Source organism: Callithrix jacchus, chromosome 17 (genome assembly GCF_049354715.1).
Source record: "Callithrix jacchus isolate 240 chromosome 17, calJac240_pri, whole genome shotgun sequence".
Taxonomy (NCBI): domain Eukaryota; kingdom Metazoa; phylum Chordata; class Mammalia; order Primates; family Cebidae; genus Callithrix; species Callithrix jacchus.
The window spans coordinates 35,773,610-35,801,137 of record NC_133518.1 but is presented as its reverse complement, the minus strand read 5'-3'; the positions used below and the strand labels follow the sequence as shown (position 1 = coordinate 35,801,137).

The window sequence follows — 27,528 nt, the reverse complement described above, 5'->3', positions numbered from 1 at the left end:
GCTGCTGATATTTATGAAGCACTCACTCCCTGTGCTGGAACTGGGGACAGAGACAGTGGGACATGGTCTTTGCCCTTGGGAGTTTACAGTCCTGAAGAGAAGACAAACAAATGGAGGGGTGGTGGTAGCACAGGATCCAGGTGCTCTGTACGACAGGGACAGAAACACAGAATGCTGGGGAGCACAGAAGGAAACCAAACTCAGGCTGAGGCAGAAACATCATGGAGCTTCTCATGGAGGAGGTGGCATATGAATTCACCAGACAGAGTGTGCCAGCAAAGCATTTGCATTCGGGCCCCCTGGTTCCTTTCCTCAGCTGCCTTTGCTGCTGGCAAGAAGAGAGTTATGTGAAATTCCTGGCTTTCTGCTCCCACGTTGATGGGATTACTACAGCTCAGGTGGAAACACCTGCATCATAACTGGATGCTTTAAAACATCAATTAAGTGCATCTGAACTGCTTCTGCTCTCCTTGCCTTGTTACCAGGTCCATGAAAAACTCAGGACTCCTCTCTCCCTGGGTTTGGGGAGTTGGACACAATGATCAAACTGAACTTTAATGCAGCCTTTTTTTGCTGAGCCTCAGAGACTGCCAGAATCGAAGAGTTTAAGGGGAGAGAAGAAGGGCCTGAGTGTGGCTATGTGGTGGTTTGTGAGTGGTGAGGCTCCAGCAGGAGTGGGACTTAGATTTCTCCAGGCACCCAAATTCAGTCCTTGCTTCCAAGTTCTCCTGTAAACATTTCACAAATTCTACCACCAGGAGGTGCTGTCATCCCACCGCTGTGCAGGCTCTCCCAAGAGGCCGGGAACTCAGGATCGCCAATTCTTTCACCTCAGGATCTTTTCTTCATAAAGTGTGCCTGGAATATATCATAGCTTTATAACCTTTTATAATCAACAAGTTTTAAAATTGCAAAGATGGAAAGGACTAAATGAAAAAATGCAGAACAGAAAGATGTATGTCTGATGTTGAAAAAAAAAAGGTCATTTTCACAATGGGTTTGCCACCAGAACCCAGGTGTTATGCAAACCACCACTAAATCAAAGCTGAACAGGGAAAGGAAAAGACTCACATCAATATGGTCATTATTGGACATGTAGATTCATGTAAGTCCACTACTATTGGCCAACAGTTCTACAAACATGGTATAATCTACAAAAGAACCATCAATGAATTTGAGAGGGAGGCTGCTAATATAAGAGAACGAGCTCCTTCAGGTATGCTTGGGTCTTGAATAAATGGCAAGATGAGTGTGAGTGTGACACATCACCCTGTGGAAGTTTGAGACCAGCAAATACTGCATGAGTCGTTGATGCTTAGGACAGAGACTTTATCAGAAACACGGTCACAGACACATCTCAGACTAACTGTGCTGTCCTGATTGTTGCTGCTGGTGTTGGTGAATCTGAAGCTGCTATCTCCATAGGCAGACCTGTGAACATGCCCTTTTTCTTGCTTACACCCTAGGGATGAAACAACCAATTGTTGGTGTTAACAAAATGGATTCTACCTAGCCACTCTACAGCCAGAAAAGACATGAGAAAAATCATTAAGAAAGTCAACTCTTGGCCGGGCGCGGTGGCTCACGCCTATAATCCCAGCACTTTGGGAGGCCAAGGCAGGTGGATCACAAGGTCAAGAGATCGAGACCACCCTGGTCAACAAGATGAAACCCCGTTTCTACTAAAAATACAAAAATTAGCTGGGCATGGTGGCACGTGCCTGTAATCCCAGCTACTCAGGAGGCTGAAGCAGGAGAATTGCTTGAACCCAGGAGGCGGAGGTTGCAGTGAACCGAGATCGTGCCATTGCACTCCAGTCTGGGTAACAACAGCGAAACTCTTTCTCAAAAAAAAAAGAAAGTCAACTTTACATTAAGAAAATTGGCTACAACCCCAGCACAGCAGCATCTGTGCCAGTTTCCAGTTGAACGATGACAACATGCTAGAGCCAAGTAGTAACATGCCTTGGTTCCAGGGATGTAAAAACCCATGAAGATTGCAATGCCAATGAAACTATGCTGCTTGAAGGTCTGGACTGTGTCCTACCACCAACTCGTCCAACTCACAAGCCCCTGCATCTGCCCCTCCAGATGTCTACAGATTTGGTGGTATTGGTCCCTATGTGCTAAGTGGAAACTAGTGTTCTCAAACCCAGCATGGTGGTCACCTTTGCTCCAGTCAACATTACAACTAAAGTCTGTTGAAATGCACCATGATGCAAGCTCTTCCTGGGGAAAATGTGGACTTCAGTGTTAAGAACACATCTGTCAAAGTTTTTTTGTCATGGCGACATTGCTGGTAACAGCAAAAATGACCCATCATTGGAAGCAGCTGGATTCACTGCTCAAGTGATCATCTTGTAGCACCCAGGCCAAATCAGTGCTAGCTACACCCCTCTGCCGCTTGTCACACAGGTCACATTGCTTCCGAGTTTGCTGAGCTGAAGGAAAAGATTGATTGCCATTCTGGTAAGAAGCTGGCCCTAAATTCTTAAAATCTGGTGATGCTGCCATCATCAGTGTGGTTCCTAGCAAGCCCATGTGTGTTGAGAGCTCCTCCGACCAGCCTCTTCTGGGTCATGTTGCTGTCTGTGATAGGAGACACACAGTCGCTGTGGGTGTCATCAAAGCAGTGAACAAGAAGGCTGCTGACCAAAAGACTTGGCACCAAGTCTTCCCAGAAAGCTCAGAAGACTCAGTGAATATTTTCCCTCATACCTGACACCACAGTCTTAATCAGCGGTAGAAGAATGACCTCAGAACTGTTTGTCTCATTTGGCCATTTAAGCTTATTAGTAAAAGACTGGTTAATGTTAACAATGCACCCTAAAACCTTCAGAAGGAAAGGAGAATGTTTTGTGGACCATTTGGGATTTTTTTTTTTCATGCAGCAGTTTGAACTTATTAGGTTGTTTGTTTGTTTGTTGAGATGGGGTCTCACTCTGTCACCCAGGCTGGAGTGCAGAGTGATTATCCCACCTTAGCCTCCTGAGTAGCTGGGATTACAAGTGCGTGCCTGGCTAAGTTATTAGTTACTAAAATCAGTACTTTTTAATGGAAACAACTTGCCCGAAAATATGCCACAGAATTTTGTGACCCTCTAAAGCAAAGTTTAATATGAAAAAAAAAGTACTGAAAAGAACAGTCTTGGCCAGGCACGGTGGCTCACCACTGTAATCTCAGCACTTTGGGAGGCCACAGTGGGCGGATCACCTGAAGTTGGGAGTTTGAGACCAGCCTGACCAACATAGAGAAACCCTGTCTCTACTAAAAATACAAAATTAATCAGGCATGGTAATGCCAGCTATTCAGGAGGCTAAGGCAGGAGAATTGCTTGAACCTGGGAGGTGGAGGTAGTGGTGAGCCGAGATAGCACAGTTCCTGCAGCCTGGGCAACAAGAGCAAAACTCCATTTCGAAAAAAAAAAGAACAGTCTTATACAGCTATACAAAAGGTGTGTTATCTCAGTGGATTCTCACAATTGTGATGTAGTTCTTAGTTTGTTATATACATTTTTTGTAAAAGCTGACGCTGGCAGGGCATGGTGACTCACACCTGTAATCACTGCACTTTGGGAGGCCAAAGTGGGAGGACTGAGCTCAGGAGTTTGAGACCAGCCTGGGAAATATAGTGAGAACTCCATGTCTATTTAAAGAGAGAGAGAGAGAGAGAGAGAGAGAAAGAGAGAGAGAGAGAGAGAGAGAGAGAGAGAGAGAGAGAGAGAGAGAGACTGATACTAGAGGAGGTTAGGAACTTGCATGAGGAATACATAGTTATAAGGGGAATGCTTGGGTTCAAACCAGGGTTCATCTGAATCCAAAATACCAGTTCTTTCCACTAGACTAGACTGCTTAAATTAAATAATGACAATACTAGCATTTATTGAGCACATACTATATGCTAAGCACTGATCTAAGCACTTTACTCATATCAACTCATGTAGTCCTCACAATAACCCTATGATATGATAGATAATGTAACTCCCATTTTACAGGTAAGCATGCAAGTGACACAGCTAGCAAGCTACTAGTACCTGTGCTCTTAAGGAAAGACAAATCAATGCTATAAACAATGTTTTATTTTGAAACCAAGAGTAAAATGTTCATTTCTTCCTTTTCCATGAAGGTTGTCATAAAGATCTAAAAATAATAACATCAACATTAATTCAGTAGGTAGCTGAGTTTCTCATTAAGGCTCTGAAAGATGAGGAGACGAAGAGACCAATTTGGGGCTCTAAGAATGTGAAGAGTCATAATAATCCACAAGACTTTACCCACTTTACTCAGCTTTGTCTTAAAATAGTATACTTCACATTTATCCTTCAAGGCACAATGCCCTTTATTTTTATTTTTTGAGATGGAGTTTTGCTCTTGTTGCCCAGGCTGCAGTGCAATGGCATGATCTTGGCCCACTGCAACCTCTGCCTCCCAGGTTCAAGCAATTCTTCATCCAGCCTCAGCCTCTTGAGTAGCTGGGATTACAGGTGCCCATCACCATGCCCAGCTAATTTTTGTATTTTAGGAGAGACATAGTTTTGCCATGTTGGCCAGGCTGGTCTTGAACTCCTGACTTCAGGTGATCTGCCCACCTTGGCCTCCCAAAGTGCTGAGATTATAGGTGTGAGCCACTGCGCCCAGCCACAATGCCCTTTATATTGTAATAAACTCTTTCTCTATATAATAAAATACAAATATATTGCAGTTTCTCCTAATTCACAGTTTATGTAAAATATGTATTAAGGCAACAGACTATTTCCTTTTGAAGAAAATTAAGCAGGCTCTTCCCTTTAGCCATATGACACATGTGTACTTTACATGGCTTCAGATGGCCACTACACTTGACAAGTCATCTGTCAAAAGTCAAAACGGTCTCTCTAACAACAGTAGCTGGGATAAAGCTGTGAACATTTGTGAAATTCTTTATTTTTTCATTTATTTATTTATTTGAAACGGAATTTTGCTCTTGTCGCCCAGGCTGGAGTGCAATGGTGCGATCTCACCTCACCGTAACCTCCGCCTCCCAGGTTCAAGCGATTCTCCTGCCTCAGCCTCATGAGTAACTGGGATTACAGGCATGCACCACCATGCCCAGCTAATTTTTTGTATTTTTAGTAGAGATGGGGTTTCTCTGTGTTGGTCAGGCTGGTCTCAAACTCCTGACCTCAGGTGATCTGCCTGCCTCAGCCTCCCAAAGTGCTGGGATTACAAGTGTGAGCAACCACCCCTAGTGGCACATTTGTGAAATTCTACTCTGGGAGTGTCTTCATTTTTCTGTCCCCATCCTAGATGGTCAATTTGCCCATCTTCTTGGTCAGCTAACAAAAATTGTTCTGCCACTCAGTAGCTTTGTGGCTACTGAGAAAATAACTTAGCCTCCCAGTGCCTCTGCTCTCTGATTTGTGAAAGAGAACCGGAGGTTTTCATGGGGAATAAGTGAGTGAACATGTGTGAAGTGATGAGAGCACAGGGAGTACTTGAAAAAAAATTGTGAGTCTTAGAGCGTTTAAATGCTTAGTGCAAGTATTTCCTCCTGAAGCTCGTTTTGAATGGAAAGTGGTGCATCAGAAACATTGTTACGGTAACTTTCTTTCTTTTTTTCTTTTTTAGACATGGGGTTTCTCTACATTGGTCAGGCTGATCTCGAACTCCCGACCTCAGATGATCCGCCCACGTTAGCCTCCCAAAGTGCCAGAATTATAGGCGCGAGCCACTGTGCCCAGCCTATGGTAACTTCCTATTCAAGGGAATTGCACACTTTTTACAAGTGTTTCATTTGTCCCCCATACCACCAACAGGGACTATCTCAATGATGAAGCCTTATGGAACAAGTGCCAACAGCCTCTCAATGTCGTTCCCTGGAATCTGACTCTCTTCTCCATCCTGCTGGTCATAGGAGGAATCCAGATGGTTCTCTGTGCCATCCAGGTGGTTAATGGCCTCCTGGGGACCCTCTGTGGAGACTGCCAGTGTTGCGGCTGCTGTGGGGTAAGTTAAGGCCTTTGCTGTTTCTTCTCAACATGGGGGAGGCCAGGTCAGGCCACCAGCACTGAGGGAATGAGGGAGTAAGTGTACCACCTGCAGAAAACCAGCCCAGGTTGGGAAGTCCAGTCAGCGCAGTCTGTCAGCTCCTGGAGACAGGAGACATTACATTACTGGAAACCAGAGCAGGTTAAAACACCCAGGCTGAAGGTGGCCATAATTTTCAGCCTCACATGCAGTTGACCGCAGTTCTGGAGGCAAAGGACTCTGTCTACATATGAACATTTACAATGATGTTTATATAAAGATTCACCGGAAGTGAGCATTTGTCATGTGGGTACAGTCTCAGCAACAGCACATCATGGTCTGACCTGTCATATTCTCACTTCTTCAGATGCACAGAACATACCAATGTAAAACCTAGATTTGATATGATTTCTAATACAGACAAAAAGGTAGTTCTTATATGGGAAGAACAAAAATGAAATCACTCAGGCTTTAGTCTCTAAATAGTGTTGTAAAATACCAACAACGAAATACTAAAAAACAGACTTGCAGACCATAAGACAGTCTGATTATTTCAACTAACACCCAAATCAAATTAGGCAATTGTTCACACACATACACAAAGTTATTAAAACACAGACTGGGGCCAGGTGCAGTGGCTCACACCTGTTATCCCAGGACTTTGGGAGGCTGAGGTGGGTGGACCACGAGGTCAAGAGATCAAGACCATCCTGGCCAACATAGTGAAACCCTGTCTCTACTAAAAATACAAAAATTAGCTGGGCGTGGTGGCACGTACCTGTAGTCCTGGCTACTCAGGAGGCTGAAGCAGGAGAATCTCTTAAACCCAAGAGGCAGAGGTTGCAGTGAGCTGAGATCACACCACTGTACTCCAGCCTGGTGACAGAGCAAGACTCCATCTCAAAAATAAATAAATAAATAAATAAATAAATAAAAATTAAAAATAAATAAAAGCACAGATTGATGAGGGAAAAAATAAAAGAAAACTTGAGAGTTCCCTAATGGGGGATTATGTAAATATATGTAAATAAAGGTCTATTCACTTAATGTAATATTATGGTAAAACTTTAAATGACTCAAATTATTTTATTTAAATTTTAAATAAGAAGGACAGGCATGGTGGCATATGCCTGTAGTCCCAGCTACTCAGGAGGCTGAGGCACGAGAATGACTTGAACCCGGAAGGTGGAGGTTGCAGTGAGCTGAGATCGCACTACTGCACTCCAACCTGGGCGACAGAGTGAGACCCTGTCTTAATAAATAAGTAAATAAATTTTAAAGAAGCATTACATGTATATAACTCAAAAACTAAATATGTGCATGGGTACGCACAGAGAGAAATATATAAAGGTGTTCAGTTGGAAAGTCTTCCTCCGGCCTTTGTCTTCTATCTACCCAGTTCCCTCCAGTCTCCTCACCTAGGTAAGGTTACATAATTTCTTATATAACCTGTCATAGTATCTCTTTTATTATTTTATTAGTCTTAAAAGAATGTTTCACCAAAACTGCGGTAATATTGAAAATCCTTAAATAACAAAACTTAAATCCTTTTGTTATTTAGCAGGATACAAAAATTGTACATAATATACAATTATATAAGTAGAAGAAAATAAAATTGTGTGAATAGAAAAAAAAAAAACTAAAGGAAATTCAACCAAAAGTTAATCATTTCTAAGTAAGAAGACTTTTTCCCTTTAATCAGTCTACAGTATAAAAAAATTTTCATAATTATCTATTACTTTATAAAAATGGAAAAGACAAATAAATCCCCCAAATCAGCAGTAAAATGCACATTTCACAAATAAATTTCACTGTGTATTGCATTTTATTCTACAAATTTTCATTTCTATTGTATTGTATTTAAATGTTTTGGTCTTTAAACATTACTACCAACTAATAATTCACCAAAGTTATTTTTATGATAGCAGTTGAGAATATTGAGCATTTAAATCTTGTAATTCATCCAGAATGAATTAATGTTTGCTGAATTATAAATTGAAGTTTCGGTTCCTATATAGTTTAGCTGGATGGTAAATTTTCTTTGCAAGATTTATTGAAAATATTACTTTGGCCAGGCACAGTGGTTCACACCTGTAATCCCAGCACTTTGGGAGGCCAATGCAGGAGGATCACTTGAGCCCAAGAGTGCAAGACCAGCCATGAACTGGTCTTGACCATGACAACATGGCAAAACTCTATTTCTACCAAAAATACAAAAAATTAACCAGATGTGGTGGTATGCACCTGTAGTCCCAGGTACTCAGGAGGCTGAGCTAGGAGCATCACCTGAGCCCAGGATGCTGAGGCTGCATGAGCTGAGATCTTGTCACTGCACTGCACCCTGGATAACAGAACAAGACCCTTCCTAAAAAAAGAAAGTAAAGAAAAGAAAAAGAAAATATGATTACTCTTTGAATTGTTGATAATACTCTGCTAAATCTGAGAATTATCTCTCAATTTAAAAACACACTCATAGGTGTCAGTACGTTGATTCCTTTTAGTGAGTTTCATTTATTTGGACACCATATTTCAGAGATCTTAATGGCTGAGTCACTTGACAGTTGAAAGACAGTAGATGGACTCCATGGTTGTTAGTGTGTGGGCACCAGAGACTCACAGAGGATGAACATACACCACCAGAATTGTCTATTTTTTTCCTTCCTTTCTTCCTCCCTCCCTTCATCTCTCCTCTCTCTTCCCCCTCCTCCTCCAAAGTTTTATTTTGAAAACTTCAAATCTGCATAAAGTTGACGGAATGGTGCAATGAACACCTGTACACTTTCACCTATGTTCCCAAAATTGTTAATATTTGCTCACCCTCTGTCTTTCTGGACTCTTGGAAAGTAATTTTTGAACATGACGAAATTTCACTGCTAAATATTTCAGTGCACAAGAGCTGCAGTTTTAAAGTCAATCTGCTGAAGATTCCTTACTTGTGGGCAGCTGGCCTCTCATGGGGCTGGTCAGCATTCCTGCCCCAGTAGGACACTGCAGAAAGACCTGGGCTCTCAGCCTAGTTCCACAGCTTACTAGCTGAGTGACCCCAGCAAGCCGACTAACTTCTAATAGCCTCAGTTATTCCAACTGCCTCTTGCCTAATTTATGGAAAGATTGTGAGATCAACATCTATCTGTTTAGGCAGAAAGAATTTACTGAGAACTTTCTGAGCCTGGCACAGTCCTTAAATGAAGTGATAGTTGAGAACGCGCCTTAAAATACATGCCATGAGACCTGATTTGAATGTCAGCTGTATGGTCTTGGCCCAGTCAGTTGCCCTCAACTCTTCCTTGTCTATAAAATGTGGCTATTAATACTTAACCTACTCCTATGGATGCCAATGGAATGCCTAGTACAAGGTAACAAGCACGAATTCATTTGAACCCTTAGAAGGCTCAGTAAATGGCAGTGCTATTTCCTATTTCATGAAAGTCAGTGAGGTAGCATAGCTTCAGGTTTCCTTGAACACAGTCTCTGGGTTCAGCCTCCCTGGTCCAAATACCAGCTCTCCTACTTGTTAGTGGTGGCTTTCCACATGGCACTTAGTCTCTCAGCACCTCTTACCAAAATTATTTTTAAAAATAAATGATGCATATTGTATATAGTGTATTCTCCTCAGGTGATGGGTGCAGTACCTCATTCAGCCATGGAACCAAAAACCACTTGTACCCCAAAAGCTATTGAAATTTTAAAAAATTAAAAAACAAAATAAAACAAAAATAAATAAATAAAATGTAACTTTTTTGAGGACTAAATAAATAAATAAATGATGCTGGCCGGGCGCAGTGGCTCACACCTGTAATCCCAGCACTTTGGGAGGCTGAATAGGGCGGATCACAAGATCGGGAGTTCAAGACCAGCCTGGCCAATAAGGTGAAACCCCATCTCTACAAAAAATACACAAATTAGCTGGGCGTGGTGACAGGCACCTGTAATCCCAGCTGCTCAGGAGGCTGAGGCAGGAGAATCGCTTGAACCCAGGAGGCAGAGGTTGCAGTGAGCTGAGATCGCGCCATTGCACTCCAGTCTGGGCGATAGAGCGAGGCTTCATCTCAAAATGAATAAATAAATAAATAAATAATGCCAAGCAAAATGAAGCTTCCATTTCTTTAACCTCAACACAAGTGAGTGGGAGATTAAAGCTCTGAAACAAAGCCAGAAAACGTATAGAAAACATTGAATAGGCAACCAATAAGGGCAGGAGGAAGGCAGGTGATGAGAATGGGAAGAAGGAGGGAAAAAGCAAGCATTTACAAAATAATGACGTCATAATTAATTCACCTTTTCTACCTTCTAGGGAGATGGACCTGTTTAAACCTCTGAGATGAGCTGCTCAAACTCTACAGCATAATGACTACAATTTCTTTCCATAAAACGTATTCTTCTCTTCTTGGGATTGTTAATTCCTCTCCACTCCCTAGCTGACAAAGCTTAGAAAAGGCAGTTATTCCTTCTTTCCAACCAGCTTCGCTTGACAGAATTTTGTTATTTTCACATAAAAAATAGTTTGGTCATTTAACAAATTTGATTTATAAATCCTTCAAATTAGTTTCTTTTTAGAATTTACAAACAGGTTCAAAGCAAACTTTTCATGTATTTTTTTTTTTTTTTTTTTTTTGGTTTTTGAGAGAGTCTTGCTCTGTCTCCAGGCTGGAGTGCAGAGGAACAGTCTCGGCTCACTGCAACCTCTGTCTCCCAGGTTCAAGCAATTCCCCTGCCTCAGCCTCCTGAGTAGCTGGGACTAGAGGCATGCGCCACCACACTGAGCTAATGTTTTTGTATTTTAGTAGAGATGGGGTTTCACCATGGCCAGGATGGTCTCGATCTCCTGACCTTGTGATCTGCCCCCTTGGCTTCCCAATGTGCTGGGATTACAGGTGTGAGCCACTGCGCCCGGCCTCATGATTTTTTTTTATTACTAATGTAAAATGTATAAAGCCACATGTACTGCCATACTGCTTCTTTGTATATAAAGATGTTTATATCTTTGGAAGTTTTACATAAATCAAAGGAGGAAAGCACATTTAAAATGAGAAACTAAGACCAATTTTTGTTTTTAAGATGTATAAGGAAAAAAGAATGATTGATGTATCATAAGTATTTATTGGTTGCCTTTTTTGCTGACTTGTTTGAGTTGCTTGTGACTGGTCTTTTGAGCTGTCATCATTGGCTAGGGTTCCCTTATGAGTATTAAATTAAAATCTGAATTCAGAGGTAATGTAAAAAAGATTGTGTGTGTTTTAGGAGGGAGGGGCAAAAGGTTGAATGAATAACAACTCATCTTTTCTACAAATGCTTCCTTCGATCAAACAAAAAAAGTTAAAAAAAATTGATTTGAGTAATAATCTTGTCAGCCTGTTGCCCAGGGTTAAGATAATAAGTATTATTATTCTGTGTATCATATTAAGACTAACTGGTTTTATGAGTCATGCACTAATAGGACATCAGATCCATTCCATTGATTTGTGTTCAAACCCCAGCTCCACCACAAACCAGTTTAGGGGTCCTGGGACAGTTATTTACAAAGTCCCAGTTTCCCCATCTGTAAAAGGACACTTGAGAGACGATCAGCAATATAGGAAATTTTGAAGCAAAGGCCCATGGGGCTGTCAACATGACTGTGTGCAATAAGAAGGGTCTCAGGGATTCCAAGCCAGAAAGTCTCGCTTTTGCCCCTGCCAAGCTAAAAGGCTGCACCATGTAGGTCAGGCACACTGAAAACTGGGTTTGTCAAAGCCATCAATAAAATAATTAACGATCACCTACTGTGTGCTGGCCCCCAGGGGTCTAGGCAATGAAAATGCAAAGAGTTACAGGCTATAGTTTTGCCCTGACTGCAATGAGAACTCTGAGATCAGGGATTGTGTTTGGCACCTGAAACTTAATAAATAGGCAGAGGCAAGAAAGGCAGTTTAGTCTATTTGCTTTCAAACATGAGTGATCATCAAAATTACCTAGGAGATGTTGAGGAATTACAGATTCCTGAGCCACAGCCTAGACCCAATGCGTCTGCAAATCTGGGCATGAGATGTGGAAGTCTGTTTTTTGTCAATCTTTTCTTTCCTTTCCTTTTCCTGTATTTTCTTTTTTTGAGACAAAGTCTTGCTCTGTTACCCAGGCTGGCAGCCATCTTGGCTCTCTCCTGTCTCCACCTCCTGGGCTCAAGTGATTCTCATGCCTCAGCCTTCCAAGTAGCTGAGATTACAGGCTCCCACCACCACGTCTGGCTAATTTTTGTATTTTTAGTAGAGACAGGGTTTCACCACATTGGTCAGGCTGGTCTCAAACTCCTGATCTCTCAGGCAGTCTGCCTTCCTCAGCCTCCCAAAGTGCTGTGATTACAGGTGTGAGCCACCGCACCCTGCCAGCCATTTCATTTTTAAAAGCTCACCAGCTGATGTTGAAAACCAGCCACTTTGAGAAACCATTGCCTGACATCACCGCCTGCAGGCACAAGGATGCAGACTTGAGTCAGACCCTGTTGCTGCCCACTGGAAACTCACACCTCACTGACAGATACAAGGTATACATGCTGAATACTAAACGGTGACCCAGGTAATGATGTTCTCAGGCAACGATGTTCCAAAAGTTCAGAGGCGTCGGGCTATTAGGACTGATTCACTTGCCTGAGTTCTTTGATGAGAGAATTTGAAAGTGGCTAAGAGGCATCAATTCTTTATTCAGGGCTTTACAGGGATTCATTATTTTAGAAAAAAGAAATTGTAGTCATCATAAAATCTGCTCTCATTATTTTATAGATGAAGAACTGAGATAGCCTTTGGCAAGTTTTCACAAAGGGCCATTTTTCAAAACCAGTTACCATAAAATTAGAGGAAATTGCTTACCATGGATAAGAGGACTTAAAAAGAAGAGACGGAAACAAAGGGTAAAGATGAGGGCACCTCTCCCTTAGAGACCTCCCTCCGTATGCACACACACACACCCCAAGGTTGGTGTTCAGGCTGTCCAGAAACTTCTATTATGTGAGTTGCCAACTTCAGTTTGCTTAATGGAGTACATTTCTTTATTATTCTGTGCTTTGGACTACAAGTTATTTGAAGCAAGAAAAGGATCTGATTCAAGTATACACCCTCCGTGCCTAACTTAGCACATATTAGGCAATTCATAAATTTGTCATGTGAATGGAGGTGCCCAGAGCCCTTAATTTTCTTTCTCCTGCACTTCTTTCTGAGGTAGCATCCTTTGCCCTGAAATAAACTGAAGATTTCAAAAATGAATAGACAAGTCCAGGTTCAGTAGCTCACACCAGTAATCCCAGCACTTTGGGAGGCCAAAGCAAGAGAATCACTTGAGCCTAGAGTTCGGGACCAGCCTAGGCAACATAGTAAGACCCTGTCTCTACAAACAATAGAAAAATTTGCCAAAAGTGGTGACACATGACTCTAGTCCCAACTATTTGGGAGGCTGAGGCAAGTGGATTCATTGAGCCTGGCAGATGGAGGCCGTGATCATGCCACTGCACTCTCAGCCTGAGTGACAGGCTAAAACAATAAACATAAACAAATAATTTAAGGCTGGGCAAAGTGGCTCACTCCTGTAATCCCAACACTTTGGGAGGTCAAGGGGGCAGATCACTTGAGGTCAGGAGTTCAAGATCAGCCTGGCCAACTTGGTGAAACCCCATCTCTACTAAAAATACAAAAATTCACTGGGCGTGGTGGTGGGTGCCTGTAGTCCCAGCTATTCAGGAGACTGAGCGGGGAGAATCACTTGAACCTGGGAGGCAGAGATTGCAGTAAGCTAAGACTATACCACTGCACTCCAGCTTGGGAAATAGAACAAAATTCCATCTCAAAAAACTAATAATAACAATAATTTTTTAACAGAGTTGACAAAACAAGTAGAAAGTGGATGTCTATGTTAAATTTAACATGAGGCTGGAGTGATCTCAGTACACAGATCCATTAGTATTAAAATTAAAATTGTATTTTCTATAACCACATTTGCTTTCTAGCTCTGAATGTCATTGCACCAGGCTTTACCTTGGGCCATTTTTGGGATTTTCCACCCTGCCTCAGCCTTCTACTGGGCTGATGAGGAGCACAGGGCCAGCAATCCACTTGAATAGAGGAAAGGAAAAAGAGAAATACTAGCAAGACAAAACCTAAATTATTATCTCAAAATATCAGCCAGCTACATGTACATAATATGCTGATGGACCTGAACTATTAGTGATGATGGAAAAAAGGGATGAAAATAATTTGTGGATCTTACTCAAACACACCAGCCACATGTACAGTTGTCGGCAAAAAGCCGTTATAACGAAGTACTGAGCAAAGTTAACGTGAGTGACATCCAGCTTCTCCTCTCCCTTTCAAACCCGGTAGTGTCTGCCCAGGAACTGAGGACAGCTCTGCTCTGAGAAGACTAAGGAAGACACAGAGGCTCTGGAGGATCTCCAGATGGGGTAAAAAACCAAGGGTCAAATAGAGCATTCTAAGACAGACATATGGTTCTTTAATCTACAGAGAACCAGGAGGCAGCAGGATGTAGCTGAAGGATTCTGGTTTGATCTCATAAAAAAGAAATCAAAACGCATGCAGTACATTCCAATTGAGTCACCAAGACCTGGAATAACTGTCTTGGCACTCAACTCTTGAAAGGCAGGAAAGAGACTTCTAGGACATACCATAATTTATTCCCAGTCTAATCATCCAAAGATAATTTAGGGAAAAAAGAAAGAAAACTAAAAAAAGAATAGGTCTAGTGTTTAGAACAATTAATGAGTGAGGGCCACTGACATTGGCCCCAGGGAGGGAAATATCCTTTCTAAAAAATTACTTTGTCCTGTGTTAGAAACATTAATAGTGTGACGTTGACTTTAACCCAATGTATCAGCCAGGGTTCAATCAGAGAACAAATATCTATGTGTAGACACACACACACACACACACACACACACACACACACACACACACACACGTTTGCTACAGAGATTTGACCTTACATAATTCTTGGAACTAAGCAGTCTCTGTAAGAGAGTTGTCTTCGTGTCTGATGCTGGAGCTTAAAGTCCATAGAGCAGGCAATCAACAAAGCAGTCAGACTTGGATGTAAAGCCTGAAAAAGAACAATCTATAACCCACAAGCACGAACTGGAACCATAAGGATGGACTGGAAGCCTGTTTGTTCTTGTTGCCTCTGACAGCATGGGTGCCCTGTAGAAGCTGGAGCCCTTTGTCACAGAGCTAACGACATACTACCAGCTGGGCATGGAGGCTCACACCTGAAATCCCAGCACTCTGAGAGGCCAAGGCAGATGGATCACGAGGTCAGGAGTTCAAGACCAGCCTTGCCAATATGGTGAAACCCCCGTCTTTACTAAAAGAATACAAAAAATTAGCTAGGCATGGTGGTGCATGCCTGTAGTCCCAGCTACTCAGGAGACTGAGGCAGGAGAATTGCTTGAACCTGGGAGGCAGAGATTGCAATTAGCCAAGATCATACCACTGCACTCCAGCCTGGGTGACAGAGCAAGACTCTGTCTCAAAAAAAAAAAAAAAAAAAAAAAAGGACACCCTACCTGGCCCAGGCAACCCAGGCACTGAAGGAGAATCCCGGGGAAGATGAATGGTTGTAGGCCCATCAGTCCTGTGTCAGTGAGGGGAGGCGTGGCTGGCAACCGTGCAGGTGAGCTAAAAAGCTTGTAAACCTCTAGATCCAGGTCGGCAATGTCTCTCTCATTGGTTGATTTCCTTCCTTCCCTTCCCTCCCTCCCTCCCTCCCCCCTTCCTCCCTTCCTTCCTTCCTTTATCCCTTCCTTCCTCCCTCCCTTCCTCCTTCCCTCCCTTCCTCCTTCCCTCCCTTCCTGCCTTCCTCCCTTCCTCAAAAAAAAAAAAAAAAAAAAAAAAGCAGATATTCCTTCTCTTCTGTCTCCAAAGCTCTTAATAATCCCTCCTGCAGCACACCCTAACAGGAAACACAGGAAAGGGAATTTGGGGAAGGTAGTTCGGTTTAGCCTGGCACACTACCGAACTACTCTACCCGATGTGGAGAAGAGAATGGCTTTTTAGTTGTCTTGTCTTTGTATGCGTGTGATTTATTAGTCTAGGTCAGCGTTTCTCAACCTCTGCACTATGGAAAACCTGCCACATTCTCCCACAATACCCTGCAAGCGTCTGAGTGCCTGTGTCACGTTAGGTCACCTAACCCTTTGTTGGCCCTGGACTGAGAACTCAGAGACTATCTCACCAATGTTTGTACCTCTTTCAAGGACTGGGCCTGGGACAGTGGGATGTTGTCGTTGTTATGGTGGTGTGACAAAGTTATTTTGCTCAAGGGAAAGTGGAAGGGCTGCTCCAGCATTTTGGAATCGGCCATTCATAATAAAAATAACCCTAGACCTTGGTAAGTGATGGGATTTCACTCAGTCCTCAAAACAACGGACCTAGTGCTCACAGTTGCCCATATCTTACTCTCTGCTTTCTCATGACCACACTTTAGTCAGGCCCCAGCTCTGCTTGTCCCCAAGCCTGAGAAGGCACGAAGACCCCCCTGATAAGCTTAGTCAGAGAACCGTTCCTGTCAGTCTCCACACCCTTGCTTGCCCAACTTCCCATTTCTGCTAAGCTCTGCCTACCTCTCCCAATACAAAAAAAAAAAAAAAAAAAAAGCCTTTTCTGTTGGCCTCTGAGACATTTGCAAATTCCTGAGACTGGAGCATTTTCCCTATTGCTATAGTCCTTTTGAGTAGCGTTTCTCCCTATCTAAGTCCATGTTTGTTTTTATTTGGCACAAACCTATGATATGGAAGCAGTGATAAGCCCCATTTTGCATAAGACTAAAACAAGGCTTAAAAAAAATATAACTTTCCCAGGGCCCCATAAGCAGTAAATAGGAAGTGTAGGATCCAAAGCCAGATGGTCCAATTATCTGAGAGTGAGTCCACTCCCTCGGCCACTGAGCTAGATTTCTTACCAATTCTAAAATCATCTAGGAAGAAATGCCTGGGTTCCTATATAGAACTGAAAATAATAAAAAGTGATTTTGTTTTGTTTTGTTTTGAGACAGAGTCTTGTTCTGTAGCCCAGGCTGAAGTGCAGTGGCATGATCTCGGCTCATCTCCTGGGTTCAAGTGATTCTCCTGCCTCAGCCTCATGAGTAGCTGGGATTACAGGTGCCTGCCACCACACCCAGCTAATTTTTGTACTTTTAGTAGAGATGAGGTTTTCTCCATGTTGGCCAGGATTGTCTCAAACTCCTGGCCTCAAGTGATCCACCCGCCTCGGCCTCCCAAAATGCTGGGATTGCAGGCATGAGCCACTGCACCCAGCCTCTTTCATTATTTTGTAGAGACGGGTCTTGCTGTGTTGCCCAGCCTGGTCTCTTATCTTGGCCTCAAGCTCTCCTTCTGCCTTGGTCTCCTAAATACTGGGATTACAGGCATATGGCACCATGCCCTGCTGGGCATTTCTGTTTAGGTCCTCAATGATGCTAATGCTGCCGGCCCAGAGTCCTCCCTTTGAGAACTGCAGAAGTGTTTACAGTCTCTTAAGTGGTACCTATGGTCACATGAATTATTTTTTTTCAGCCTTGGAGAGCCTGAAGATTTCATCACATTATTAAACATCCATGACCCCAGAAAAATTAAGAAAAATTTTAAAAATTGGACTCTAATTAGACTCTAATTAGATTAGAGTCTAATCTAGAGTCCAGCTTTTTCTAGGCAGGGCTTCATAGACTATGATTTTGCAACTGGTTCAGTCTTGGAGCAGTCCCAAGGGTCTATATGTATGTGTGTTTGCTTAAGCACCTGGGCATGGGAGGCTGTATGATGCCAACACACTTACCAGTCCAGACTTGGTTTCCCACCCAGAAGTTGCAATACTAAGAGCGTCAGCTTGGTAAAGAGGGTAAACATGACAACTTTTCCCAGCATCAAATGTGAACATTGTGGAGAGATAGAAAAACAGGGAGAGGCAGAGAAAGATAATTCCTCATAATGCTATTGAAGCAGAAATAAAACCTCTGCAGACAGTCCTGCTGCCTCATAATGCCTACTGATGTTGGGGTCACAAACTTGGGAAAATGAATGTTTTGCCATCACAATCACCCTGAGGATCAGTTACACAACATTTAACAGGCATAAATTATACTCATCCAAAATGTGGCGTGGGAAGTTCATATATAAACTTTAATCTATATGGTTTTTTTCATTCTTTAAAAATGTCAATTTTTGCGAATGTTTTATAATGTACACAATACACTAGAACAGTCACTTTAGAACATTAAAAAATAAACAAGCAAACATACATACATTGGGGATCCATGATTAAAAAAAAGTTTGGAGATTACTCCTCAGGTGTCAAACTTGGCAGTGCACCAGAAGCACCTGGAAGCTCACTGAACAAATGCAGACCCCCAGACCTCAGTCCTTCAGGTTCAGGAGGTCTGAGAAATTCACGTTACATCAACAACTTGGGAAATTCTAAGGTAGGTGAGCTACACGAACTCTACTGTGAACTCTGCTCTGAAAATGCCTTTAGCTCTTTAGTTTTTGTTTTTTGCTTTTTTTTTTTCCTTTTGTACTTAATAACTTTATTCTGACTCAAAATTCGTAGAGCTCCTCACCAAAGGACATATAGGTCAGTGCAAAGAAGAAAACAAACACGTCTTGGTTGCAGTGAGCCATGGCGCCATTGCACTCCAGCCATTGCACATCTTTCTCTGTCCCCTTTCAGTAATGCCCCGCCCTATTCCCAGCCCTCACTGGTTGCACCCCCTGAGCCAGGAAGGTGCTGGTCACTCACTACACCATGACAAAGCCACCTGCTGCCTGCTCATGGCAACTCGGCTCAGCCATTAGAGAGCAGCAGATAACAGGTTGCTAAGCAGATTAATTTCTCAGGGAGCAGACTTGCCCATCTTTCTAAATGATCCAATTTTTCTCCAATATTTTCTCATCGAGGAACATTTTCCAAAAACCTCATAAATGAAAGTCGTGGAAGTAACAGCAAGAAGTCCAAGATGGCGCTGTCCAAAGGAAAGCTTTCTGTGTTAGGCATGGCTCAAGGTGATCGATGCAAAGTGAACAAAATCCCTGCTCTCCTGCAGCTGACAAGTTAATGGGGACAACGGAGAAGTAAGTTCTCTCTCACTGTTAGATGGTGGTAAATGCCACGAAGAAAGATGCAGCCTGGGCACAAGAGAGGGAAAAGCTCACAAGAAGGGAATTTATATTTATTGACCACCTATGAACAACTGGTTTTCACGTAAATCACTTCTCTTCATCTTCATCACTCTCTCATTGTACCCCTTCTTTTTTTTATTATATCAATCTTACATGTAAAGGAACTAAAGTTCTGGCCAGGTGCAGGTAGTTCATGCCTGTAATCCCAGCACTTTGGGAGGATGAGGCGGGGAGATCACCTGAGGTCGGGAGTTTGAGACCAGCCTGGCCACCATGACGAAATCCCGTCTCTATTAAAAATACAAAATTAGTTGGGCATGGTGGCATGCGCTTGTAGTCCCAGCGACTTGGGAGGCCGAAGCAGGAGAATTGCTTGAACCAGGAGGTGGAGGTTGCAGTGAGCCAAGATCGTGCCATTGCACTCCAGCCTGGGTGACAAGAGCAAAACTCCATCTCAAAAAGAAAGAAAGAAAGAAAGAAATTGAAGTTCCAAGTTCCAAGACTTTAAGAAACTTGGCTAAGGCCATGGAGTTAATGAATACCTGCACAGTACTGAACTTAGTTGGTTGTCAGAATGAAGCCCAGGGCAAATAGTAAAGGAGAGTGCCCACACATGCCTTTTATTAGCGCTCACACACCCTACCTTCTCCAGAACTCATTATGCTACGTGGAATGTGCTGGCCCTCCTCTTCCCAAATTAATGTTTCACCCTTATTTTGGTTCTCTGAAACTCTTATTTTGCTCAATGCTAATCCCATAAATTGGTTCTTGTTCTAGAGTGCAGATGGTAATGACTTAATTTCTGCTAAGCCTACAAATTCGTTTTCTCCATCTATAGCCCAATTTATCACATTATCATCCCCAGGGAAGATATTTGGGGGAAGGGGGCTTTTCCTAAAAACAGTTCTCTAATCTTAATGGTGGAAGTGTCAACTTTTCTGGTTGGGTAGTGAGAAATATGCTTTGCAGTTTGGCTTGCTGAATGTCACTTATAAAGATTAGAGTCATAGGTAAAATATCAGTTTCTCGACCTTCTGTCTGTTACAGCTATCAGACTCAGAAATACTATAAGAAAAGGAGTGTGTTGGCCAGCTGCAGTGGCTCACCCCTGTAATCCCAGCACTTTGGGGGCTGAGACAACGGGTGGATCACGAGGTCAGGGCTTTGAGACCAGCCTGGTCCACATGGTGAAACCCGTCTCTACTAAAAAAAACAAAAATTAGCCAGGTGTGGTGGTGTGTAGTCCCAGCTACCCGGGAGGCTGAGGCAGGAGAATTGCTAGAACTCAGGAGATGAAGGCTGCAGTGAGCCGAGACTACACCACTGCACTCCATCCTGGGCAACAGAGCAAGACTCTGTCTCAAAAAATAAAAAAGAAAAAGAAAATAAAATGAGTGTGTTAGTGTACATGACACAAGTCCCATCTTCTAAATGTAGGACATTTGTTCAAACACTAAGGAAGATGATAGAATGGGCAAGTTTTAGACCAAAACAAAGGGAGTCTTTTATAGGTAAAGAGAATAAAGAATGAGACCCAAAAAGATTAAGCAGATCTCTGGAGATTACCGTTATATCTGTTATTTCTGATAGAGCTGGCACTGGTGCCTGACTTCCAAGACTGAGGTTACTGGGGATTTCATTTGTCTACTCATCTTCAAATCTCATTTCTGAGAAAGCTGAGAAAACAGATGGAATTGAAAGAACTGTAGAGATGTCAGTTCTGCCTACATGACTCTAAAAGTGTAATCCTATTCCAATAAAAATACACACACATACAGGAACTAATGATGCCTACTTCCAGAACACAGTAATTGTCCGCATATATTGTTTTCCTCTCATTTTTCCTCCTGTGCCTTTGTTTACCAGTTTTCCATTCCCAAAATTCTCTGCTTTGTCTTCCCTGGTCTTACCTCACCACCAAACCCCAAATGATCTTTCTCTCCTGATCTTTATTAGCATTCACATAGTAGTATATAAGTTTCATGGAGGCAAAGCCATGATTTCAATTCCTTCTTATGCTCATAGTACCAAACAGATCCTTGCACAAGGAGAGGGCCACCAACTCCTCTCCATTTTGGTTCATCTTCACTTTTCGCTTGTTTTCTTTAAGCCACTCCACTATTAAAAATCTTCCTGTCACTTCTATTGTATAGAATAAACTCCGACTCTGATTCAAAGCACACAAACCTTTTCAAGGATTACTCTCCGTCTACCTTATTTGGTCTCTACTCCCACCTTATCGCCCTCACACTTTTGTTCTCAAGGGCCATGGACCTTCTTGTCACTCCTCTTTTAAAATCCTGTGCTTTCAAGTAGGCCATCTCCTTTACCTGAAATGCCTGGGAAACTCCTTGGTGAATAAGACACCATGACCTTTTTGTGGCTGTTCACATGCCTTTCCTTCTCTACCTTGAGCTCGCATAACTCTTTGTCCCATAATGTATGGCCCCAATTCAACCATGCGATCGGGTTTTCTTCATCTTTGATTTTCCTGTGTCTATTCAGTGACTTTTACATACCAGGAGCTCAGCAAGTACTTACTGACGACTGAATCAATGAACTCTTTCTCTCTGTCTTTCTCTCTCTCTCTCTCTGTGCTGGTTGGTTGGTATGAGTGACGCAGATGTCAAAGAAAGAAGGTCTTAAGAATTCTATGTTCTTTGATTCCCTACAGAGAAACCAAATCTGACTTAGGACCATGGCCCCCAGACCCACCTGACTCTCTCCAACTACAAGAAACACCACTGGTTGCCTGGAAATTTTGGTGGAAGTTATTTTAGGAGAAAATGCTAATAATTTCCTAGATTAATGCTTACAATTATTTTTTTTTTACAAACCCCTTTATGTCAGCCTCTTCTTACTCTTACAAAGGAATACACCAGCATTTAAAATATCTTGCTTACAGCATTGCATAAACACCATAAACAGGAACCAATGAACACAGCTGGCTTCATGGACACAGTTCCCATGGAGACACACAGGGCCCCACAGTCAGAAGAGCCCCATGCTTGATTTAATGCTCTGCTGTCACCATCTTGCAATTCTTATAAATTTGAGCAAGGGACCCCATGTTTTTATTTTTCATTAGGTCCCACAAATTATGTAGCCCACCCTGCCAATAAATACATGATACTTACTTCCCAACATTTTCCGATTTGACAGTTTAAACACTGAAATTCCCATGTCTTCAAAAGCCCTTGGTCCCAGGCAAACCAGGATAGTTGTCATCCTACGTCTGGTGCTCAAACTGCAAACCAATGTGGCATGCATTACTTTGTTCAATAAATAACATGACCAAATGAGTTACAAGCAGAAAAGCTTATTTAGGACACATAAGCCTCCCCAGTAAACACTGTCTGTGACTGCTACAAATTAATATTTCTAAACACGTCTCTCTGCATATTACACTTCAAGGTTTATCAACTCAAACTTTAAAGTTACAAGAAACCTATTTCAAAAACCAGTCCATAGAAAAGGGCTGCAGAGTCTAGGTCAATGGAAGAATTCCAGCAAGACTATGAGCCACTGGGAATTCAGTCATTATTTATCTAAATTTCTGGTTAGGAATGAGGTTGGTAAATTAGTCACCACCTAGTTTCATCATCTACAAATTTTTATTGACATTATTGGCCCATTTTTCTATTGGGCAGTTTGTTTTTCTATTGATCTGTAGGAGTTTGTTGTATATTCTGCACTATCATGCCTGGCTAATTATTATTTATTTATTTATTTATTTATTTTTGTAGAGACAAGGTCTCACTATGTTACCCAGGCTAGTTTCACACTCCTGGGCTCAAGCAATACTCCTGCCTCAGCCTCCCAAAGTGCCGGCATAAGCCAACATGCCCAGTGAGAATCCTGTATTCTTGATGATCTTGTCAAATCTGTGAGGGTGTTGGGAGGACTATATATAGATATACATATATATACACCTTTAAAAACCTCAGTGGGCTTTGTAAATAAAGTGGAAATCAGAAATCTGTGAACATTTAGAATGTTGAAGGCCAGGCACGTGAGCCAAGAAATTGTTTGCCTACAGAATTTTCTTTCTTTCACTGTCTGCCAGGAGGGTTACATAGCCTCTCTTCAGTACCACCCAAAACCCCCAGTAAAAGGAACACAGACAAATAATGAAAAGACAAAAGCTCCAAGTGCAAGTTCAATTGTCTTTATTTTTCTTATACAGAATCAGAGAAGCAAAAACCAGTACCAAACTCCAGGTAAAATGGTTTGATCTGATCGATTTGGCTGCATACTTTTGGTATGCAAAACATTCTAAACTGAAAATAGAAATTTTTATATTACAAAATGTAGAAGTAAATTTTTTTAAAAGTTAAAGTACTAGCACATATATGTGTTAGGGAAATGGTCTCTGTCAATTGCCCATTTTCCCAATTAAATTAATCTACGATTTCCTTTTTTTAACAGCTTATATTTTTCATAAAAGTTGTACTTTCAGAAGTTACTTTCTAATTACGTCATGAGAACACAACTTGTAATTAGCAACACTTCTGTCACTCCAGCTCACTTCTTCTGCAGAGAGCTTTTCTACCAAGTTCGCATCAACCAGCACAATAAATCTTCCACATTTTATCTGCTTCCTGTATATGGTATAACCAGTGAAAGAAATGGCATTTCACATCCTTGATAATATGGTGAAATACTGTCTAACAATTACTTAGATTTAACAGAATTACAATTAGGTTTTGACAATGTATTTACTTCAAGACAACGTATTTCATCAGAAAAAAATATCTTGAAAGAAAGACCTCTGAAATTATTTTTCATTTGATATGCCTTTTCTGTGACAAAATTTTGGGTGAAATGATGTTTACTGGTTGATTTAGTACTAAAAAGACTAGTACTAAAAAGACTAAAGACAGTTGTTTTATAAAAGAAATATACTATAAATAGCACCTTATCAAGAATTCTGCAGGGATTTTAACACTTACAATAATAGGAAATAGCCATTAAAAAAGTTGCTCTAACTTTAGACTTCTAACTTTAGTGTTCTTTAACAAAGGCCATATTTTATGGTCTTAAAAACAAAACAAAAAAAATTATATCTGGCTTTATCTATTAGTAAACGTAAAGGGTCCATATTTTGTTCTGAAAAAATATTTATTATATTCATTAATAAATGTTCTAACTAATTGAACTAAAAAAAATCTTCTAGTATTTTCTAATGCCACAATCTTACTAGAAAATTACTTCTAAAAATTGGTAATATAAATCATCAATGATTTAACTGCTTAAAAAAAAGGGGTATCTGTTTCTCTTACATTTAATTACCTGAAAATGAGTCTATAAAAATATTTTTTAAAAATACAGTAACACTGCTGAGTTTTGTTAGGTCCCTTGTTTTTTTTTTTTTTATTTTTTTTTATTTTTTAGCAAGAATGTACAATTCTTTTTGCAATTTTTTGCTAACAAAAGACAAAAAGAAATAGTGCTCCCTTCAATTTAGTAGCAATAAAGTCATCTACCTTCATCTCTCTCAGAGAGCTTAGGGAGAATGAAAGGAATTAGAGGAACATAAACCAGGGTCCTTCAGGAAAAAGAAGTCACTTCATAGTGATGGAGGCAGCAGCAGGCTACGCTCTTATCTGTCTGCATGCTCAGCATCAGCACGCCCTGCCCCTCCTCCTTCCAAAGCCTTCTTTTCTTCTACAACAGAGTCATTTGGTACAAAGGTTGTAACAGAAAATTGTTGCTTTGTCCTTTTGGGGCACCTCTCGCATCTCCTGCTTGTTTTGCTTTTGGGGTACTATAACTTGTCTCTTTCCACTTCACAACTAGTATCCTTTCCATGATATTCCATAACTTCACTACTTCATCTCTGACCTTTTCACTTGCCTTCTTTCCAACATGATCCAATGTACTCTGTACATGTATATTCCAGTAGATGAAAAGGAATCTTATTTAAGATCTCCAACAAATAAGTCCCCCATGGAAATTGAAAGTGTCTTCTCAGAGACCCAAACTATTAATGTCTTTCAAAAAAAAGATTAAATTCATAGATTATAAATAATATTAGTTCAAAATATTAAACAGTTGAGGACTTCATTGGCAATGCAGGCAGACTGCATGCCGGTTGAACATGATGCTCCCTCAGTCCTTAAAAGCTAATAAAAATGTTTTTGGTTATGTAAGAGGTATTGAGTATATATTTCATGCCTTTTTATACCAAGTGTAGCAAACAGGGTTAGGATAATGTACTTAGGAATCCATTTTACTGAATTCAGAAACATTTGTCTCCACCATACACCCTCAAAGGGCATTTTTTTTTTTTGCACGTCAGTCAGAGATCTGCTTCATCCTTCAGTTTCATAGATAGAATTACTTTAAACACTTGAAATCTAGAAAGCAAACCTGACAAGCCTTCAGCATTTTAAAAGCAACAGTTCATTGCATGTGCCATCAGGCTGAAATCTATGTGGTCCTGATGTTTTCAGAATTGCTTCAAAAGACACAAATACAGTTGCCACCAATTTAGCAAAACATTTGGCTGCCTTTTGTCATCAGCTACAAAATTACAGTGCTTTATAAAATAAACATCAAGGCTGGCATGGTGGCTCACGCTGGGATTACAATCCCAGCACTTTGGAAGGCTGAGACAGGTGGATCACCTGAGTCAGGAGTTCGAGACCAGCCTAACCAATACGGTGAAACCCCGTCTCTACTAAAAATACAAAAAATTAGCCGGGCGTGTTGGTGCATGCCTGTAATCTCAGCTACTTGGGAGACTGAGGCAGGAGAATCGCTTGAACCCAGGAGGCAGAGGTTGTAGTGAGCCAAGATCGCGCCATTGTGTTACAGCCTAGGCAACAAGAATGAAACTCCATCCAAAAACAAAACTAAACTAAACAAAAAACCCAAAAACAAAAAACTAAACAAAACATCAAATTGTAAGCTGCAATTTTTAAAATCCCAAGTTACAATATTTCAAAAACTTTTGTTTGAATAAAAAATGCTCATAATTAGTACCAAACTGGTCTCTTTCACAAGATGTATAGAGTAAGAACTGTGACTAATGCAGCTGCTGCTACTCTCCCATGGAGGGACTAAGTTGTCTAGATGCTCTGCAGTAAAATAACGAAGGCTAAGGTACAACAGGACTGTGTGTGCCTTTGTAAATACAGACTAATAAGAGCCATCAGAGCCAGCATGGATTCAAAATTACATTGTATTCCATACAGTAGAATTTCACTATCCATACAATGATTTTTAAAGCTCAAGTTAAATGGTTTTTAAAGCATTGGGTACTAATGTCATCAATACAGTTTTTGAAACTGTAAATCAGGTCTAATTTTGTGCACATTTCCTGGACCAAGCTGCCCTCAGAATTAACTGCCTGTGGTCAGCTTTTTATGGTTTAAAATCAGTTGATGTATAAATTTCAATTAATACCCATAAAGCTTAGCCATGGGGCAGAAGAGAAGAAAGAGAAAAGCATTCTGCATAATCCTGTAGACACAATTCTGTATAATCTGCCACAAGAATGCAGGTTTGCAGAAAATGAAAATAGAATATTTATTTATGTTTAACTTAAATTACTCTCAATCGAAACCAGGCAACGATGAAACTGGCAACATAAAAAGGAGGGAGCATGAGTCATGGAGGCAGAAAGTGATGCACCTGCAGACTTGCTCTGCTCCATCACCTTTTCCAAGAGGCCCAGGAAATGTAAGGTCATGGCTACATCCAAGTTACAATGGTAGTGATTACAGCCAGGTTAGAAAGGGCTCACTTTTGTTCAGAGCAGACTCTACATCATTGAAGAGGGGCATCAGGTCTTCAGATTCCAAAGTTCCTAAGTCAACGTTTGTTCCTGGAAGACAGTCAAGGAAATCAGGGAAACGGGTCTGTTGGGGATTGATGTTCATGGGTGTTTGTCCTGCGTTTTCTCCTGTAACAGAATGAAAAGAAACCATTTTAATTCCTTCTTTTAGGCTCTTGAAAGAGGAAAAGTTCAAGTATTAACACAACCATCACCTTCATGTCTTCAACTACCACATTATTGACACTTACTCAAGGAGGTACAGAGATGTGGAAGAAATCTAAAATTCTTTCTGGATAGATGTGGTCCAAAATGGAAAACTCAAGGAGATGAGAAAGGAGCATGTGAAAGTCACTGTGGATTTGATTTATGATCTGTGCCTTCCTGTGCCAGAAATGCTGTGAAGAACTGTTTTGCAAAGAGTAGAGAGGCCCTCTCTGTAATAAACATCTTATTACAGAACTATAATCTACAGGTTTTATTGTAGGCTTACATTTACCCATACCATCCTTCTTTATGTTCAAAAAGAATGGTATGAAGCTTCTTTTAACAAGATTATTAAAAAGTTGTCTTCATTGACGTCTTTAGGCATCATT

General features: G+C 41.3%; 2 protein-coding genes and 1 long non-coding RNA gene across 11 annotated transcripts in view; 2 read left to right on the top strand and 1 right to left on the bottom strand.

Moving 5' to 3' along the window:
• The window catches only part of TM4SF4 (transmembrane 4 L six family member 4), a 30,793-nt gene extending 19,564 nt beyond the window's left edge, over positions 1-11,229 (top strand). Inside the window, exons 4-5 of the mRNA XM_002759502.6 lie at positions 5,795-5,984; positions 10,300-11,229. Of these exons, the coding sequence (XP_002759548.1) occupies positions 5,795-5,984; positions 10,300-10,317 (208 nt within the window). The 3' untranslated portion in view covers positions 10,318-11,229. The remainder of the gene's footprint in view (positions 1-5,794; positions 5,985-10,299) is intronic.
• A 6,859-nt stretch (positions 11,230-18,088) lies between these two features.
• On the top strand, positions 18,089-27,507 carry LOC144579903 (uncharacterized). Its single transcript, XR_013528544.1, has 2 exons — positions 18,089-19,104; positions 27,105-27,507. It is a non-coding gene; the product is annotated as an uncharacterized LOC144579903 (long non-coding RNA).
• The window catches only part of WWTR1 (WW domain containing transcription regulator 1), a 256,364-nt gene continuing 252,140 nt past the window's right edge, over positions 23,305-27,528 (bottom strand). For all 9 annotated transcript variants that reach the window (XM_078354015.1, XM_054247076.2, XM_035278425.3 and 6 more), the window contains one exon: positions 23,305-27,061. In XM_078354015.1, coding sequence (XP_078210141.1) covers positions 26,877-27,061 — 185 coding nt within the window. In that variant the 3' untranslated portion in view covers positions 23,305-26,876. The remainder of the gene's footprint in view (positions 27,062-27,528) is intronic.